At 43.1% G+C, this 20,718-nt stretch overlaps 1 protein-coding gene across 1 annotated transcript; it reads left to right on the top strand.

The window, feature by feature from the left end:
- Positions 1–11,249: 11,249 nt before the first annotated feature.
- LOC118429090 (cytochrome P450 18a1-like) lies at positions 11,250–20,492 on the top strand. The gene is made up of 3 exons (XM_035839465.1): positions 11,250–11,852; positions 17,833–18,798; positions 19,326–20,492. Exons 1-3 carry the CDS (start codon positions 11,480–11,482, stop codon positions 19,517–19,519), a joined length of 1,533 nt encoding a protein of 510 aa, XP_035695358.1. The 5' UTR covers positions 11,250–11,479; the 3' UTR covers positions 19,520–20,492.
- The last annotated feature ends 226 nt before the right edge of the window (positions 20,493–20,718 follow it).

Below are 20,718 nucleotides of genomic sequence, written 5' to 3'. Positions count from 1 at the left end.
TCTGACCATTTCCAAAAAGATATCCAGTTGCTTCAGTAACTGCTTTATGGCGTATCTTATAACCTGGATGTTTCATCTTTGTCGACATGTTAACAACGCATAATCAAGACTCATGTTTAGTTTTCTTTATTCACAGAACCATGAAACAGATTTAGTGAGGCCTGAAGTAAGAAGACATAAATGTAAGAGTCAGTAAGACTGAGGTAGAGAGGAAAATTCAAAGCAGACTATATATTCACTACCAAATACTACAAGTAATGTATCATCAAGGGACGAACCAAGCACAGTATTTCCCGCAAACCAAGACATCTATTTCTTTTGGCCCGTAGCATAGAAATAGTGTGGGAAGACAGAGGTTACATCACTTGGCCCGTTTTAGACCATGTCTATATATAACCTCTCGGCTGTCACTCATGGCAAAGGGGGGGGGTCCTCCCTGCAAATCAGAAACATCAGGAAACGTGAGGGAACTGCTCAGGAGTGCTTGACTGATTCTGTGAACTTGTCACAAAGTTTACAACAACAACACAAGAAAAAAAAAGCATCATAATGTTGCCACGACCTTCGACGAATACCATAGACCAATCCAAAATGACATAAAAAGCTTAAAAACCGTCACCAAGGCCTTGCAGCTGCCAGGGACCCGTGGACGTCGTCCGAGCTGCTAAGAATTGTCCGAAAACCGCGTAATTGCCAGGACGTACGCGTCGGTCGTACTTTGGCCGAAAATGCCAATTTGGAGCTCGCCGACACGTCGGCCGACCTTCTTTTCGGTCAGGGACTTAACGGGCGTCTTTATTAGCTTTTAAAACCTTCCTGCTAAAACCCACAAAACCCAATCGCCTTCAATGGTCGACAAACTCGGCTTCGGCCGTATCTGTTGATCACAAGGTCAATGAATTTTGAAGTTGACAGAGGCTCTGCCTCATTTTTCACCAAAACATCTACTACTCTCCAAGCAGAGGTTCGTCTCAGGCTGTTTTTTTACATGTTTTTAGTCCTTCTTTATCGGGATTTCTATGTTGTACTGTATTCTTTACGGAAAGCTCGATAAAAGACTAAAAACACAGCAGCCGGAGCCGAATCTCTGCCTGGAGAGTTGAAATCAACCCACACCACACCCCTACAACCTAATGTTCATGCACGTGTCACGTACATAGCAGGGCAGGCGATCGGTCGACAGGTATGTGATCTCGAAAGGATATTTTTTCACAATAATAGCCCGCGGCATTCTCTCGATCAGATCACCCCATAATTATTAAGATACTTGAATAGTAAATAGAAATTTACATTCCTGACAGCTTTTGATAAACCAATTCTAACAAACCATACAGCTAGCTACATTTATGCTATTACCAAGAAGCGAGAGGAAGTCGAATGTCCTAGAATAGATTAGACGCACATCTGCATATATAGAAATTTAGGCCGGATGTGACGGCCGATATATTTTGATTTGGCCCAACGTTACAGGGGCCAAGCATCAAACCGACGTTCTTTTCGAACAACCAATCAGCGCCCTTCAAACAAGCAGTGTTCAGAGATTCGAACGCTGAATCATTCTTGACAGAGAAAGAAGAAGGGCAGTTTGAACTTCCCCGAGCTCCACGCCCGAATTGGGGAGTTAATCGCATGTTTTTGTGCATGTTTTTGTGTTTGTGAGTTAATCTTATCTTTTGTTGTTTTGTGAATCGTCGCTTTGGGGGAATTTACAGCGCTGGATTTGAACGTTAACGTACACTGTTGCGGTAAGTGGGATATTCGTATCTTGACATTGGTAACGTTCGATTCCACAATATGAGTTTGGAAACTTTCCGGGCACATGTACACTGATGCCCCAGGTCTTTCTTTTTTTACCCATATAGGTATTGGGGTATATAGCCTGTGTTCATTCACAGTTTATCTCAGTCACTAGTCTACTAGTAGCAAGGCGGGAAGCAAACAGCAGACGATTGTTTGTGTTACAAAGAACTGTTCTCAGCGTGGGTGAAAAAAAAGGCCATGGAGTCTTCACGAAACTTTTTACAGATTTACTTGACTGAAAACTGTTAAGTCAAGGGTAGTATAACTGCGATTTGGTGTTTATCTGAACGTTTCTAGTCAGGATGAGGGAACTTCATACAGGCGTTTAATATCAAATAGGGTTCGAATAACACATTACAAACTCTCTACTGTACGTTCCCCACGTGAGGGCTGTTGGTATGGCCGTGAGGTCCATACTGCTAGCTTTTGGATGTGAGCATTTTCAATAATAGGGGTGAAATGGCGTGCTGAGGCATGATTCAAAATGGCACGTGTTCTGATTTCCGCCCAATTTAGATTGACAAAGACTGGAGATGTACTTAAAAGAAGGACACTTCAGGGCATATCGGTTGCCTTAGACGGACATTTTATTAATTTGTTTTATATTCTCTGTGATGATAAAAGTGTAATGTGAGGATGTAAAGTATAATTTCTTGAAACTCCAAACGCTGCCCCTCTCCCACGAATTATTTTATTGGCTTGAAAACATACCGGAAGATTGATTAACTTGTCGTTGCAATGTGCAATCTTTCTGGGCTCAAACTTAACAAGGTTTTAAGTCGTATATCTTACCGATTTTGTAAAGCACTGAAAATATTTTGCATACCGGAGCTAGTTTTTGACTGACAGATGGGTTTTGAAAAGTATCCGATTAAAGTTCCGTGCCGTTACTAACGTTATCTTATGTATCGACACGATTCCAAAACTTTGCATAGAATCTATAACGTTATAAATCCTGCCGAGAAAAATGGAATTCAGGACTTTCAAGCATTCAAGCAATGTCATAGATGGTTATTTTGAATCTTTGTATCGTAAGCTCAGACTACTGTTTACGACGGAAGTACCACAGAGTGGATTTCAAAATTTTGACATTGTGCATAAATGAAACAAGGTAAATCAGGAGGGGTAATTTCACTATCCGGTGTTTATGAGTGCTTATTGTATGGCATTTATTTGTTCATGAGAGAAACAGCACAGTATCGTGGAAAGGGGTATCTGAATCTGATGGTCACGTTTCCAGGGATCATCATTTTGTTCATGCCTACCTTACTGGCCTTTCTAAATCGCCTAGCGGCTCGCTTTGGGGGGTTTTTCGTCGCTATCGCTCCATTGGCGGGTGGAAAAATCGTGATTGATTGTTGGTTATATTACAACGTTTGTAAAACATTTTCAGATACACAATAAGTGTAATGATCGTATATGTCAGGCATGACAATTTGTGCAAAATGATTTCCATTTTGGTTTGTAAAGTTTCTCCTCTTTGTTATGCTTTATGCCAGTCAATAAAAGTTGCTGGTATTCCCACCAAGAAACATTTAGTGTGGAGTGATTATGGGTTCTTTCTGAATAACTATAACGGCCGAGAAGGTAGGCATAAATTCATTTTTGTGAAACAAAAATAGAAATTTAGGCCGGATGTGACGGCCGATATATTTTGATTTGGCCCAACGTTACAGGGGCCAAGCATCAAACCGACGTTCTTTTCGAACAACCAATCAGCGCCCTTCAAACAAGCAGTGTTCAGAGATTCGAACGCTGAATCATTCTTGACAGAGATAGAAGAAGGGCAGTTTGAACTTCCCCGAGCTCCACGCCCGAATTGGGGAGTTAATCGCATGTTTTTGTGCCCTCCCACCCAGTCCCGAGTGAGTTTGGTTAGCTGATTATTGTGGATTATTTTGTATCATATTTTGTTTCTTTTTAATTCGAAAATTAATTCTTGCCGGTAACAAGTCAGGTTTTTGCCTGTTATGATATTTTTTAACCTCCTTGGGTTTATACATCATGAAATTAGCTCAATATCAGGTCATGCTCTTTACCCGTTATGTGACCTGGTTTATTTATCATAAAGATAATTCTGCTGTGTGACCGTATGGCTCACAGTTAGTATTTGTTCATGGCTGATCGTTGACTCAATACTGCGAAGTTAATTTTAAAATGTGTCACCGTACAGACCATTTTTCTTCGTTTCTATTTACCGGTGCGAAAGTATGACTCACAGGTTATGTTTAGGCTGTGTGACCGTACGACTCACAGACCATTCTTTTATTCTATTTACCTATGCGAAAGTAGGACCCACATGTTATATTTCGGCTGTGTGGCTGTATGGCTCTCAGACCATTCTCTTATTCTATTTACCTGTGCGAAAGTAGGACTCACATGTTATATATTGGCTGTGTGACCGTATGACTCACAGACCATTCTTTTATTCTATTATCCTATGCGAAAGTAGGACTCACATGTTATATTTCGGCTGTGTGGCTGAATGGCTCACAGAACATTCCCTTATTATATTTACCTGTGCGAAAGTAGGACCCACATGTTATATTTCGGCTGTGTGGCCGTATGGCTCACAGACCATTCTCTTATTCTATTTACCTGTGAGAAAGTAGGACTCACATGTTATATAATATATTGGCTGTGTGGCCGTATGGCTCACAGACCATTCTCTTATTCTATTTACCTGTGCGAAAGTAGGACTTACAGGTTATATTTTGGCTGTGTGGCTGAATGGCTCACAGACCATTCTCTTATTCTATTTACCTGTCCGAAAGTAGGACTTACATGTATATTTTGGCTGTGTGGTCGTATGGCTCACAGACCATTCTCTTATTCTATTTACCTGTGCGACCTGATAGGAGGGTTACCACAGGTTATTTTGGCTCTATGACTGTGTGACTCTTAGACCATTCTCTTAAACAGGAATCCCGTGTTCCCTGGGTAAAGTACCAAGGAAGTATTCCCTACTGTGACCATCCCAGTAGCTACAAGGGTGAATTATACCCTATAAATACATAGATTTATTAGAAATCCCAGACTGTCTACAGGGTGGAAACAAAGGCAGGGACACATTACGCTCGTTCTTGTTGAAATGTAAAAAATGCTGTCGCCCGCCTTTATGACTTGATATGGAGCAAATTATAGACAACATCACTGGTTCCTTCATTTTTCACAACCCCTGTAATGTTTAAAAAATATGCACCACAACTTTCATGTTGCTTAACCGATTGTGAGATCATTATAGCCACTGGTGTGATTTCACCCCCTAAAAAGTTGGTGTCGCCTGAGAAGAAACGAAGAATTCAAGTAGTAGTAAAAATGTAACAATTCAGTTCCCAGAAGGTTTGTTCGGCAGGTGAAACCAGCTACCCATTTATCTGTGTAAAGGTATAACTCACAGGTTATTATTGACTGAGCGACCGTTTGACTCATAGACCATCCTCTTATATTATTTACCTGTGCCACCTGCTTGAAGGTTTAACACAGGTTATTTATGGCTGTGCGACCGTATGACTCACAGACCATTTTCTTATTTCATTTACCTGTGAGAACGTATAACTCACAGGTTATAATTGACTGATCGACCGTTTGACTCATAGACCATCCTCTTATATTATTTACCTGTGCCACCTGCTTGAAGGTTTAACACAGGTTATTTATGGCTGTGCGACCGTATGACTCACAGACCATTTTCTTATTTCATTTACCTGTGAGAACGTATAACTCACAGGTTATAATTGAATGATCGAACGTTTGACTCATAGACCATCCTCTTATATTATTTACCTGTGCCACCTGCTTGAAGGTTTAACACAGGTTATTTATGGCTGTGCGACCGTATGACTCACAGTCCATTTTCTTAATTTTATTTACCTGTGAGAACGTATAACTCACAGGTTAATTATGGCTGTGCGACCGTATGACTCACAGTCCATTTTCTTATTTTTATTTACCTGTGACACCTGCTTGAAGGGTTAACACAGGTTATTTATGGCTGTGCGACCGTATGACTCACAGTCCATTTTCTTATTTTTATTTACCTGTGAGAACGTATAACTCACAGGTTATTTATGGCTGTGCGACCGTATGACTCACAGTCCATTTTCTTAATTTTATTTACCTGTGAGAACGTATAACTCATAGGTTATTTATGGCTGTGCGACCGTATGACTCACAGTCCATTTTCATATTTTTATTTACCTGTGCCACCTGCTTGAAGGGTTAACACAGGTTATTTATGGCTGTGCGACCGTATGACTCACAGTCCATTTTCTTATTTTTATTTACCTGTGACACCTGCTTGAAGGGTTAACACAGGTTATTTATGGCTGTGCGACCGTATGACTCACAGTCCATTTTCTTATTTTTATTTACCTGTGAGAACGTATAACTCACAGTTTATTTATGGCTGTGCGACCGTATGACTCACAGTCCATTTTCTTAATTTTATTTACCTGTGAGAACGTATAACTCACAGGTTATTTATGGCTGTGCGACCGTATGACTCACAGTCCATTTTCTTAATTTTATTTACCTGTGAGAACGTATAACTCACAGGTTATTTATGGCTGTGCGACCGTATGACTCACAGACTTTTTTCTTCTTTCATATACCTGTGCCACCTGCCAGCTTTATCACAGGTTAATTTTGGCTGTGCGACCGTATGACTCACAGACCATTCTCTTATCTTTTTTACCTGTGTGACCAGGTAGGAGGGCTAGCATAGGTTATATTTGGCTGTGTGACTGTATGACTCACGGGCCATTCTCTTATTCAATTATTTATTGATTGAGATTCTCAGATTGAGTTATGAGAGTCTACCGCTAAAACAGACTGGATTCCTGATGGTGAGTTACCTAAGGACGCCAGTGAGTGATAGTTCGTATATGGTAATCTGCATCTAAGTTTGTACTTTATACATATGAAGGATGATTTTATACCTTACATTGAGGTATACTATTTTAATGTTTCTTGCAGTGATCACATAGAATTTTACTATCTCACAATATATTCGATCACATACTATATTGAATCATGACAGTTATTACATTTTCTTTGTCGAAACATTCTTCATCAATTACTTGATTTATTTTCTCTCCTTGTTCGGAGTTCCATCGATACCGCCAGCCCGAACGACGGAAGGAAGTACGCAAAGTGACAAGTAACGGACCTTCAGCCGTCATTGCCACACTCCTTCTAGTACGACTTCAATTGTTCCCCCTACTGCAACATTTGTTCTACCGAGATCAACATCGGCGGGCAACACCAGCGTGCTAGGTAGACTACCAGCAGGCCCATTGCCCAGCTCTACAAGTGGTGTGACTCGTGAAGGACATGTAGGACCAGCCTGCTAGGTAGGTTACCAGCAGGCCTACTGCCCAGCTCTACAAGTGGGAGTCGTGAAGGACATGTAGGACGAGTCTGCTAGGTAGGTTACCAGCAGGCCTACTGTCCAGCTCTACAAGTGGGGTGACTCGTGAAGGACATGTAGGACGAGTCTGCTAGGTAGGTTACCAGCAGGCCTACTGCCCAGCTCTACAAGTGGGGTGACTCGTAAAGGACATGTAGGACGAGTCTGCTAGGTAGGTTACCAGCAGGCCTACTGCCCAGCTCTACAAGTGGGGTGACTCGTGAAGGACATGTAGGACGAGTCTGCTAGGTAGGTTACCAGCAGGCCTACTGCCCAGCTCTACAAGTGGGGTGACTCGTGAAGGACATGTAGGACGAGTCTGCTAGGTAGGTTACCAGCAGGCCTACTGCCCAGCTCTACAAATGGGGTGATTTGTGAAGGACATGTAGGACCAGCCTGCTGGGAGTGTTACCAGCAGACATCTGTTAGGTTTCCTCTTTAAGGACGGTTACTATTACATTTGGTGTTTGCCCGTGGGATATTTTACGTCTTGCGCACGTGCCATCGTTGTAACAGTTAGCACCGCGCTTCATTGTATAGCAGTAAGCAAGTTGAACATATGTTATCCCACTTATATTACTGATGTTTTTATGTTCGATGATAGCACTTACGCATCTTATGAACGTGATCTTACAGTTTCCAGTGATAGGGATCAGGATGTGGGAGTACCACAGGCAGAAGAAAAACTCATCCAAAAACAACAACGACCTTACTACACTGAGTAATATTGGGGGCACGACTGTCCCTTGATAAATTGCAGGAATGTAGGGTTACCATTCAAGAACTACTACATCTTTCATCAGCCTTGAAACAGATCCAATTGATAGGATTGCTAAAACATGTTTCTCCTGGTCATACTTTTCTATGACACTGTAGTACACTTAATTTTGTGATAGTATAGTGGTGAACGGCCATGTATTATCTGCATAAGTGTTAACGTTGTTTATCAAGATATGTGTTATTATCCTTAACGTACTTGCTATATGGATAGTTACATATGTTCTAGATACAGTTGACATAACATAACTGAGAACGGAATAAGATCTAAGAAACACGTTGTTACTTTACAGATCATATTAATAACCATCTCGCGGTATATTAAATGCCCAGAACCTGTGACATGTACACCTTTTGCTCCATAATAGACTCTTACGTAAGTTTTGTACATTCAGTTCCCTAGCATTTGTTCATATTTATACTTATGGTTATCCATTTGATTAGCCGGTTGTTGACTCCTAGATAGTTGCTTTCAAAGCTAAAGAAATAACCTGGTAAGTTTAAAGTGTGGCAAGTGCCAACTTATATTATCTTCGCTGTTCCTTGTTTATGTCTGGATACTTATTGGGTCTTAGTATCCTAGACACAGGCTCTTTGATTTTGAGACACGTTAGGACATGAGGTACATTTAAATATAGTCAAATTTAAACATTTAGCATATTCCTGGCAATGATTACTGTGTAATACTACAGGGCTCTACTGGGTATTATTGTTATTGTAATATTGCCAGAGTGTTTGTTTTGTTATCGTTGTTGTTAACATTGCGGCAAGCTGACTTAACTTGGGCACATAGCTATTCATGTGCCAAGCTGTGATTTCTATGCTTCGCTGTGGGACTCGTTAGCCCATATCGTTATTTCTTCTTTTGCCGGAGTAACCTTACCATTCTTGCTGCAAGTATATTCAACTTTGCACGAATGCTAATTTGTTGTAGGCGGGTGGAAAAATCGTGATTGATTGTGGGTTATATTACAACGTTTGTAAAACATTTTCAGATACACAATAAGTGTAATGATCGTATATGTCAGGCATGACAATTTGTGCAAAATGATTTCCATTTTGGTTTGTAAAGTTTCTCCTCTTTGTTATGCTTTATGCCAGTCAATAAAAGTTGCTGGTATTCCCACCAAGAAACATTTAGTGTGGAGTGATTATGGGTTCTTTCTGAATAACTATAACGGCCGAGAAGGTAGGCATAAATTCATTTTTGTGAAACAAAAATACATGTATGATTGTTTCCATTGTAACATACATATGATTGTTATCGTGTGATCTGTACGTAGCTCAGTGGGGCAAAAATGTGAAATATTCGTTCATTAAAGATCGGTGATGTTCGTAGGTTGAACAACACGGTCCATCCAGAAATCCTCTGAACAGAAACGTTTTACTTCCAGTAAAACAGTCTATTTCGTGTCAAATGAATCTGTTTGACGGAGTATCCGGCTTCTACTGGCGTTTTAAAAGCATATCTTCATGTACAATCAAAAACGACATAAAATCTACAAAATGCAGGTCTTTATCACTGTAAAATTCGTTTGATAGTTTTGGTTGCTGAACAGTCCCTCGGGATGGCGGTATAACGTTACCGCAGCTGGCACTTACCAACTTTAAGTACAGAACATGCGATCCCCCATTTATGGATTACAATGATATTTGGTATGTGGGTAGATGTTGGGAAGACGAAGATCAAGGTCAATTTTTGGTTCTCTGGTATGTGACCTTAGTACTGCATCACAGTCTGAAATCATTTGATCTGGATTTGTTATGGTCATGATTTTTCGGTGACGGATAGCTTAACACGGTGACATAAGGTATACGGTGCATGTTTGGGTCCCCTAGCAGGTTGCTCTGGAACTGCAGGGGCATTTATGCTCTGGAGAGTTTTGGTTGCTGAAGAGTTACCAACCTAGGATTGATGTGTTCAAAAATTCGTACTTTCCCAGAACTATATATCGTAGAGTGGAATTTGTGATCACCAAGTACAGTAGGGGCATCTTCTCTGGATAGTTTTAAAGAAAGCTTGCAGATAATTGTGCAAAAGTTATGTGTGACGGGTCGTTCGATGTAATATAACCAGCTGATGCCGCGCCGCGTGCCTGCGAAGCTGATGTATGTCTTACGCCGAACAGCGGCTATACCGGCTATATAGATACAGTTACCGCAGCTGCTACTTACCAACTTCAAGTACACGTACATGCGATCCCCCAGATAGGAGGCGTCAGGTCACTCCGCGTGAGTTCCTCACAAGGACGAACGCCTCGGCACAGAGAAGCAGCCTGCGGTAGAGAGGAATTCTTGAAGTGGTAAAGAACGCGTCAAGATTGTGTTTGGCCTCCAGTGAGAATCACACAAACAAAGGAGGCAAGAAAACGGAGATAAGCCAGTATGTGCGAGAAGTTGCGTTGTAAACATGTTACAAATTCATCTCCTAACATCCACATACACACACGCACACACACACATATACACATGAACACACACACACAAGCACGAACACAAACGCACATGCATACACAAACATGCACACACATAAACACATATATACACACGCATACACATACACAAACGCACACGAGTACACACACACATTTCCACACACACAAGCACACAAAAGCACACACACAAGCACACAAAAGCACACACACAAACAGAAACTCTACTTTCTCAGTCTGTGACTCTATCTCTTCCTCTGTCTATCTCCTTCCCTTTTTCCTCTCTAGCTCAACTCAACGCGTTGTACTTTGGATGAAGCTTGGTGCTTTTTTTATAGCCGCTAGTTCAATGCGGCTTCATTATAGTTACGAATTTATACCGGCCGGGTCACCTCAACTATTGCCGATAAGTGCGTTTTTTACATGCGAAGGTTTAACGCCTGAAGCTGACCGATGTATCCTTCTACACTTATTTTACGCCGTGACAACACTTTAAAGTGAGGGTATTGTTCTCCAAACATACACGCAAGGCCGTTTAAAATCACGTGTAAGACGGGGCTGTCTCACAGAGACTTTTAATACCCTCTTTCCACTAGGACGGCGCTCTCGCCGCGCTCTCTCTGCGACCTAAAATTTGGCAGATCGCTCAGCGAATTGTATAGAAAAGAAAACGAATTCTTTTTTAATACATTTTGTGTGTTTTGTTATCTCCTCAATCACACTTTTACGTTTTCTCTGATGTACCCAGTGTGAAAGCGAAGGATACACATATCCCATTCAGGTCGCAGTGAGAGCGCAGTGAGAGCGCAGCGCGATCGCCGTCTAGTGGAAAAGGAGCCTTACCTAACCTTCAGACGGGCTGACCCAGAGAATCGTCCCTGATACCTGCGGTGCCCCGGGGCGAACGTGAAACCTTTGTAAGGCAAGGCGACTCTTGACACCAGTCGGTCAAGACGCTAAGCTACGAAACATCCCAGGCCCCTCCCCCTCAATGAAGACACCGATTACAACACGTATATAAAGGCGCAGCTTTCGTGTCGGGAGGCAGATAGTAGTCACCATGGCAGTCTTTAAGGAACAATCGCCCTTTAAGACATACACAGGAGACTTTACAGGGTTCTTGGTGGTGGTCCTGGCGGTTCTCGTGGTCTGCGTGAGTCGCGGGAAGCGTCGTCGGACGGGGACGTTCCCGCCAGGGCCGCCCGGCTGGCCGCTGCTCGGGCACCTGCCGCTGCTGGGCCGCCGGCCGCACGTGAAGTTCTCGGAGTGGAGCCGGGAGTACGGGCCGGTGCTGGGGGTGAGGCTCGGGCCGCGTCGCGTCGTGGTGCTGAACGATTACGAGTCGGCGCGCGAAGCGCTGGTGGTGCGGGCAGACGTCTTCTCCTCCCGACCAGACTTGTATCTCATGCGCCTCTTCAGCAACGGTGGGAAAGGTATGGGCAACCTATATATTACGAAAGTCGCTGCACTTTTGTCGTGTCAATAAAGATTTCTTATATTGCTATGCTTCTTATTCATACATCTGTGAATTTAAACATTGATATACATTCATCACTTAAGGGAATGAGATATTGTTCGGAGCTTAAGCTTGTCTCTCTCTATATATGTAACATACACATGTGTGTGTGTGCTTCTTTGTATCTCTTCCCCCTTTCTCTCTCTCTCTGTACGTGTGTGTGTGTGTCACAGTGTGTGTGTGTGTCTGTCTGTCTGTGTGATGATCTTCAAGGAAGGTGGAAAAATACGAGCGGGTATGTTTTGTCGCGATAGTTGTAGTTAGGCAAGTAGAAACCAATGTGGTCCGTGACTACTTATCTACAGAGCTGGTCTGTAAACGGGATGTAGTTGTCGGTGGATTTTCTTTTCGTGTGAATCTTCTGTCACACGAGCCTGGAGGCCGGAAACGTGCACAAGAAAAGCTGGAATCCCTACCCTAACGGCAGTTTAGACTTTTAGAGTCGTGATTCACGGAGGTCACCTGTATCTATTACAGTTTACTATGCACAGAGTTTATCATGTCCCTGTCAGTACTAATTATTTAAGGAATTTGCCCTAAGAGAAGAGACCACATGAACCTGTCAACTCAAGCCCTATAAAATGCTGCCACAAATAACACATGTTTACATTCCTCAACAAGAATTATGAAGTAGTATATAAAGAATAAAGATGTGAATAGATAAAAGATAAAAGCGTCGTGTGCGGGGATCGAACCCACGACTTTCTGCATTTCAGCAAGGCTTGTCAACGCTCTACCCGTTGTGCTATTGAATCTTTCCTGGAACGTAAGTTTACTGACTCAACCTAAACCAGTGCTTCCTGTCAATAAGAATTCTCCCTGCAGTATTAACCGCAACATCCTGTCAATAGCCGTTCCCATATTTCTGTGTCTGCTCACGTGCCGACGCTTGGCCCAGACGACTCGAGCTAGAAAACGGACGCGAACCCTGCGAACCGTGGGTGCCCTAGTTCTTTTATTGGGACAAACCTACAGACAACTGTCCTGGCACATACACAGTGGTTTACTTTTAGACACGTGTTCAGAGTCCTCCCCAGAGGATGGAATAAGGGAGGCCCTCCACTATACTCTAGCTCAGCTCCACTATACTCCTTTTGAAATTTAGTGTGTTTCTTCCCTATTTTCTTGGTTAGTTTTGCTAAAATATTGTTGTGCCAAGTGTCATCACTTTTCCAGTCAACATTGTCTGCACAAACTTGTGAATGATCAAAACAATAGTTGTTTTCCCACTTCACAACAAAGGAATCACTATAAGTATAATACATTCTACTTGTAGTATTTGACACCCTCTGTCATTGCAAAATGAACCTATTATCATGGAAGCGCAGCGTGTTGGTTCAGGTTATTTTTGCCAGCCCCTCCACTATACTAAAAAATTCTGGGGAGAACCCTGCGTGTTCGTTAACTCCAACTTCGCTGAGTAATGTTTAAAGAGCTATGCTCACCATCCATTTTACTCTGTTAAAAGGAAACACTTTTTGTAGCGTGCATGATTTGATAATGGAGATCTAAACAATATAGTGCAACTGCACCAAGGACAAAACGAGGGGCCTCTACTTTCTTTACACATTCTTTACATAGCTTTCTCTCTCTCTCTCTCTCTCTCTCTCTCTCTCTCTCTCTCTCTCTATATATATATATATATATATATATATATATATATATATATATATATATATATATAGGGAGGTCTCTCTCTCTCTCTCTCTTTAGATCTCTCTCCCTCCCCACTCTCTCGGTGTGTATGTGTTTGTGTGAAAAGTCCTTCCAAAGAATACATGGTCCTAGAAACCTAGCTTCGTACGTTTTCCGATCGCTGTTGGGAACAACAAAGGACCGCACGTGTTCAGAGTTTCCGCTCGTGCTAGCTGCGGGCACAGAGTTCGGATGCCTTTGACCTCCACTAGCGAGGGGAATCAGAAACCAGGTTTAGGTGACGAAAACAAGTCGCTATATCCGTTTCCATACGAAGAAACCGCGGGATGCAATCATCACACTTCCGACTTCCAAGAACGTACGGTCAGTTGTAAATATTTTTGAGGTAAAACGGCACGCTTCAAAAACAGGACGTTCCTTGGATCAGAAAGTCGAACCGACACGGGTAGAGGAGCAGGGGGTGAACGAACTTGATCTTGCGGCTGAACGTGGCCTTGGCGTTGGCCCTGTTTCGGAGCAAATATACATCTGTCACTTCTCATGACAGGCGGGCGACATGCCCCAATACTCGCACCCGGGCAATACCAATGCCCAGGTCGCGGTCCCCAACTGGAACGAAAAATATTATCTAAAAGACACCAAAATACACAACACATGACAATACGTCAACCCCTTCTTGAGTTGTTTCCTTTCTTTTTCAAAGTCTGAAACTAAACCTGCCCTGCAGTTCCAAAACAAGCCGCTAGGGGACCCAAACCTATACCACTTACTCTCGATATCAAGAGCTCAGTGTCTACCACTCAAAAATCATATCCGCAACATGTCTAGAGATCAAGATATTAAACCCAAAGTGACAGATAAACTATCAAAAAGGCTGCCATGAATCAGGGCATTGACGATAGTTAACTTTTTTGGGGGGTGGGGGGGGGGGGGTAACCTATATCCGTTGTATTCAAACCAGGGTTTAATGGGAGCATGTTCAAAATATTATACTTTGAAAAAAAAACGTCGACTTGATATCTCTAGATATCTCTTATTCAGATATATCTATATTGTACGCGTATAAATATATCTTATATTATATTATAGACTGATTTACATAGAATTTCATTAGCCGAATCTGCAGCTGGAAGGTCCACAAAGGAGGCTATGTACGGGGGTACTAGGGAGTCGCAGGTAACCGCACACGGTCGGCCTTGCCCTGGCTGAAGTCAGGCGAAAGAGCGCGGTAGAGACGCGCTATAGCTAGGCACCGAGCCTTTCGGCCTTAGCGGGGTGAACTCAGGTCACCACTGGTCAAGCCAGGTCACGACTGGCCAGGCCCTGGATTTTAGGGACACTCGTGGTCGAAATGGGACAGCTGTTGCCTTTCCTGTATTCATACGCTCGTCTTTCTCTTTCTCTATTTCTCTGTCTCTGTCCGTCTCTCTATCTTCTTGATATATGTATTTGTTTACAAAATAAAATACACGTATCTATTAATCTATTTAGTAAATAAAGTACTATCCAACCAGAATATGACCAAAAATTCAAGGGATTTGAAGCCAGAACATGAGGGACTTATGTAGACAGAATTCCTAACTTGGCTTTGGGATCCTTTGGGTCAATGGGAAAAGTTACCCTTGAATACCAAATGGTAAACCAAATGGTCAGGTGGTTGTTGTGGATGTGGACACTGGTAGTAGTATACAGGTTTGGTTGCATTTAGTTTTGAACCCACAATTTTGACGATCTGATGTCTAAGTTTCCGGTAGCCTGATATCCACCTGTGTTTACCTTGCGTGTATCCCTAGGCCTGTCCTTGTAAGGTATCTCATTAACATAACCACACTATGTCAGACACGTGCACGGCAAACCACGTGTTAAATTGAACATGGGTGGTAGCGTCAGGGGGTAGCCCACGTTACATGCACAAGGGTAGGATGTTGTTCGAGATATACACCATGCTCTAAATGACATGTGGAGGACTTCTATAACTTTTTGGATCTTTCGATAAACTTGCTTGCATGTCGACCAAAGTTAACTTTATCATCCCTTTTTTACTTCAATATCCAGGGGATCGAAGTAAGTGATTGGTCTTGTTTCCCTTTACTCTCTAAGCAGGCTCCGGAGGTTAGGCTCCGGCTGTGTTTGACGTTATCTTAGTCGTTTTTATTGGGCTTTCTATTTTGTAATGATCAAGAGAGTCCATTACAAACGAATGGCAGCTCGCTCCATCCAGACCCTTGCGATTTAGCCCCGCCTATTGTAAGCTCCTCGCAATTCAGCCCCTGGCTGCAAAGAGTGAGTAGTCGGCCCACCCAATAACAATAATAATAACAAAATGAAATAGAAAGCCCAAATGAAAACGACGAAAAAAACGTCAAAAAACAGCCGGGGCCTAACCTCTGCTTGGAGGGTAGTTTCCTGCCACATAAACAGTTCACTCCCGCATACATAAGCTTTTGGGTCACGGTGACCTCCGCTTGCTTGGGGGTCACCTAAGGTTATGTTTGTGTGACCTTAACGGTCTAGAAGTGTGGCAAGGTCAGCGGAAGATGTCCTCCGCGAAGTCAAGTTTGTTTGGCCTTAAGTAGGCGTGTTGAGCGCCAACACACTTAAGACGTCTTGTGCAGCCCCGAGAAGAAACCAAACAGACCAAAATAAGGAGGTGGCGAAGGACAGGATCACGGTGACTGATGATCTTAAGGAAGATGGTCGTCTTCGGTTGTTCTTGTTAATCACCAAGCAGATCTTACGTTAGTATAAGATAGTATCAAAAGCTGCCAGAGGAGTGAAGCCGGCTTAGGATTGTGTTATGGAAAATGGACACCTTTTGGCTGACTACACTCCTTGGCCAGTTTGGTACTTATGCCATTGTAGGATCTGCTTGGAGATTATGTTCTTGTACGTCTGTTTTTTTTTCTATTTGCTTTTTTGGGCAGACGAGGACAATGTGGTACTACAATCATGTTAGTAACTTATATCAACAGTGCCACATACACAGTACAGACAGAAGGTAAAGGTAAAGGTATAAGTTTTCTTTTACCTCCCCGACCGAAGTCAGGTACCCATTTTCACACCTGGGTGAAGTGAGGAAGGTCGTTTTAAGTGCCATTTCCAAGGGCATAAAGTTTTGGCCACGGCGGGTATCGAACTCAGGACCTCTAGATTCTGCTCTACCTGTTTCGCCACACGCGGCGCCACAATCGTCGATTGTTCTTGCCCGTCTTTTCGCTTGTCTGGTAGCCTGGTATCCAGCCCAGCGGTTTGCTTGCTTGACCCTTTGTTTAGTCACGAGAAGCTCAAATTGGCCTGATGGCCACTTGTCATGACTCATGTGGGAGGAGAACAAAAGACAAAACATAACAGAGATACTGAATTTTTAAAAAAAAGTTGAAGTCCTTCCCGCGCCTGATGGCGCATAGGGCGACGCCCATCTCCGTTTCAGTAGCCCTGGGCCACACAACGCAATCACTACAGCTGGGGGCTAGTCCACTGGTAGTGGTGTGTTCAACTTCCATACTCTTTCCCGAGTGCCGAGTGCTAAGCAGAGAAAGCAGCATGTACCATTTTTAAAGTCTTTGGTACGAGTCACTATGACTCGGCCTACCTAATGCAAGGCGAACACTCTACCCACTAGGCCATTTCACCAGAGATACTGAATACATCAATAAATTTCTAATAAATCTATAAACATGGAGTGGTATCATTAAACCACATGCACGATCATGTTATACTTCGAAAACACACACAAGTTGAAAAAGGAGAGATGATAGGGTACTAATGATTTTCTTCATTACCTGGTTGAATCTCGCTTATAGCAGCCCGCCCAAGATCCGACAAGTCTCCTAGAAGATGTCATTAAAGTTACAGCCCTGCGTTCCACAGAATATTTTCTTTGTCTTCTTCAAAATTACCTTGAGCACATTTTACACGTATGTTCGCTGTTTGTCGGTAGCACTTTTTTATAAGAAGCTTTGGAAAAGAAAAATGTGTATTAAGAGTGGGGTTCTTGATAGACGTGATTTAAATTACAAGCAAAGCATAAGACATTTACTCGTAATAGAAATGTAGGGAAGGATCTAAAGTGCTAAAAAAAAGTACGGAAAGGTAGATCTATCCTAGACTTTATAATGGCTCCCTCTAGGTTAAGATAGATGACCCGAAACAGTCCTAACCGATATGCTTGGAATTCATTTTTGTTGACAGGGAGAATATTTCCGCGCTGAAGAAAAACAATCTTTCCTTTGTTTCCTCAGGGATCGGCCTGGCTCCTTACACGGCCAAGTGGAAGGCGCAGCGCCGCTTCACCGACCGAACCTTGAGACGTCTTGGCATCGGCAAGGTCACCTTCGAGGGCAAGGTCATGCGCGAAGTGGACGACCTTGTCTCCAAAATCAGTGACTGTCATGGCGCCGCGTTTGACCCCAAATATCACGTAGGGGTGGGCGTGGTGAACATCGTCTGTTCCTTGGTGTTCGGGGAACACTTCAAGCACGACGATCCGTTATTTCTTAAGCTCTTCAACGCCTTGGAGGACATTTCTCGCTACGGGGGGTCCACCAAGCACCTGAACATTTTCCCCGCCTTGCGGCACGTCCCGGTACTGAACAGGGGCGCCGTTCGAACCATGGCGGCCGTCAGCAACGGACGGGACTTCATCTCCGCCATGATTGGTCAACACAAGGCGACCTTTGACCCTAGCAACATCCGGGACTTCATCGATGCCTACCTGTTGGCCATCTCATCAGAAGAAATTGAGGAAAAACGCGACCGTTTCTTAAACGAAGAAGAACTGAGACAAGACATTTTTGACCTGTTCATCGCGGGGACAGAGTCCACCACAGCGACAATCCTGTGGTCGCTTCTACTCCTCTCAGTACACCCAGAAATACAGAGAAAACTTCAAGACGAACTTGACTCTGCCCTTGGTCCACACCAGGACGTTTCGGTGCTGGACCGGCCATACCTACCGTACACCGAGGCCACCATTCTCGAGGTTCTCCGGTTCAGGCCCACGCCGTTCGGCCTCCCACACGCCACCACGGCGGACGTCACGCTGGGCGGGTTTGAAATTCCCGCCAAAACCCAGGTCCTCATCAACAGGTGGGCGCTGAACATGGACGACCGGAAGTGGTCACACCCCGACAAGTTCGACCCAGGGCGCTTCGTTGACCCGGAAGGACATCTGGATGTGCCCGTGTACTTCAGACCATTTCTTATGGGTGAGTACATAATTATGTACAATTCTATACACAATTCTATAAAATTTCAAAAGTCCATGTCGATGTAGGTAGGTAGTCGCAAAGCCTTTTTCTGTCGATGTACGAATTGAAAAAGAAAGAAACTTGACACGCATGCCACAACGTCTCACTGGACAAAGTCAGAAAACTGGACATTAAACAGGACTACTTTGTAAGAGGTATAAAGGGGCCATATACATTAGGACACTTCAGCCATCACTGAATAGAGATGGTTGGTGTTCCTGGCACGTTTGACCAATTGCTGACGACACGTATCCGCAAGATCACGTGTTAATAACATTACGTGTCCGTAACTCTCGCGATGTTCTGAAGTGATTGGTCCTCAGTATTGATCCTGAAGAAGGCGACTTTGTGGCAGGATACAGATACAGATTGCTAATCGTCAGCCACTACCACGCACACTTTTTTGTAAAAGCTATTGCTGATGAATATTTGTTTGTTTGTTTGTTTGTTTGTAATGAAATGTATTCGAATATTCTCACCCACAGGCCGCCGCGCTTGTATCGGGTCCCACCTGGCCAAGATGGAGCTTCTGCTCTTCCTCTCAACCATCCTGCGGCGCTTCACCATCAAACCGCCAGAGGGCACCCCCGCACAGTCCCTGGAGGGCCACCTGGGCGTCATCCTGCAGCCTCCCTCCTTCCGAATATGCGCCGTGCCGCGGTCAACAACGGAGAACTAGAAATATGATTATTATTTCGTAAACTGAAATTGACTTTGGGGAGGTTTAAGGACAATCTTCCAGAAGACTGCACACAATTTGAAATGTCTTATTAATCCCAAACAAAATTCTTCGTTTATACTATAAAGGACTCGAGATCAAAAATAATATTAGCATTATCAAATGTATACATGTATAACATATGTATGTGTGTGAGTGCGTACGAAATTATTCCTTTGAATTACATGAATTTGGGCCAAAGAACATCCGATATTGGACATCATATAACAGTTTTATAATACCACATGACATGTAACGCACACGTACCTTTGATGGGAGCACAGTATGATCTAATCGCGGCAGCATGTATTTCCGTAAAACCACCTCACAGGAGTGGAACTGAAAGCGATTTTTGGACCTCAAAGTTGTTTTAGTCAGTCAGTCTAGGTAGAATAGAAATCCAGCGAATGTAGAAATGTTGGCGGTGCTTTTATGTTCGTGGTTTTTATGGCCACTTCACCCGAACACAAAACAACAGAGAACATTTTTCTATTGCAATATACGGGACTACATATATATGGTGCTGTCGCGAACGCGAAACCACCGCACCGCGGACACTCCATATTCTCATAATCAATATCATGATTGAAATTAAATCCCCGTGAACTTCAGTGCAACAGTTTTTCGAAGTATGCAGTTGTCTCACGACTTAATTATGGAAACTATGTTTTAGATAAGTTAGAAGCAATACATGAATATATGTGTGTGTTAGTTACCACACAACATTGCAACGTTACATTCTTGTGATATCGCTAGTATGCACATGTACATTTGTATATAGACTGAGGCTATTTATTAAATAAAGTATACATGAACAATGACAAGGGCTTCGGGATGCTGAATTTAATCAAGGTGAACATCCGCTCCGATGGTCTTCTCACCAATCTATAAGCAGATGCAACGTTAGCAGTTATCATTTAGACGTATATTGAGCGCAATTAACTATAAACAACTGGAGTCGAAACGCGTTTGGCAAACAAAGGGAAAAGATTTATTCTCGTACTTTTCCACAGAAACACGCCCATAACATCGGTAAAGGTCAGTAGAACGGGCACTGAACATCATAACATATGATAACAAACTAATCATGAATACAACTCTACGTGACAGCAAATACTACAGTTTATCTATGTTAAGGATATTGGAGGAGATAAGGGGTT

Source organism: Branchiostoma floridae, chromosome 13 (genome assembly GCF_000003815.2).
Source record: "Branchiostoma floridae strain S238N-H82 chromosome 13, Bfl_VNyyK, whole genome shotgun sequence".
Taxonomy (NCBI): Eukaryota; Metazoa; Chordata; class Leptocardii; order Amphioxiformes; family Branchiostomatidae; genus Branchiostoma; species Branchiostoma floridae.
Note: the sequence above shows the minus strand (reverse complement) of the source record. Positions and strands in the feature narration are given on the sequence as shown.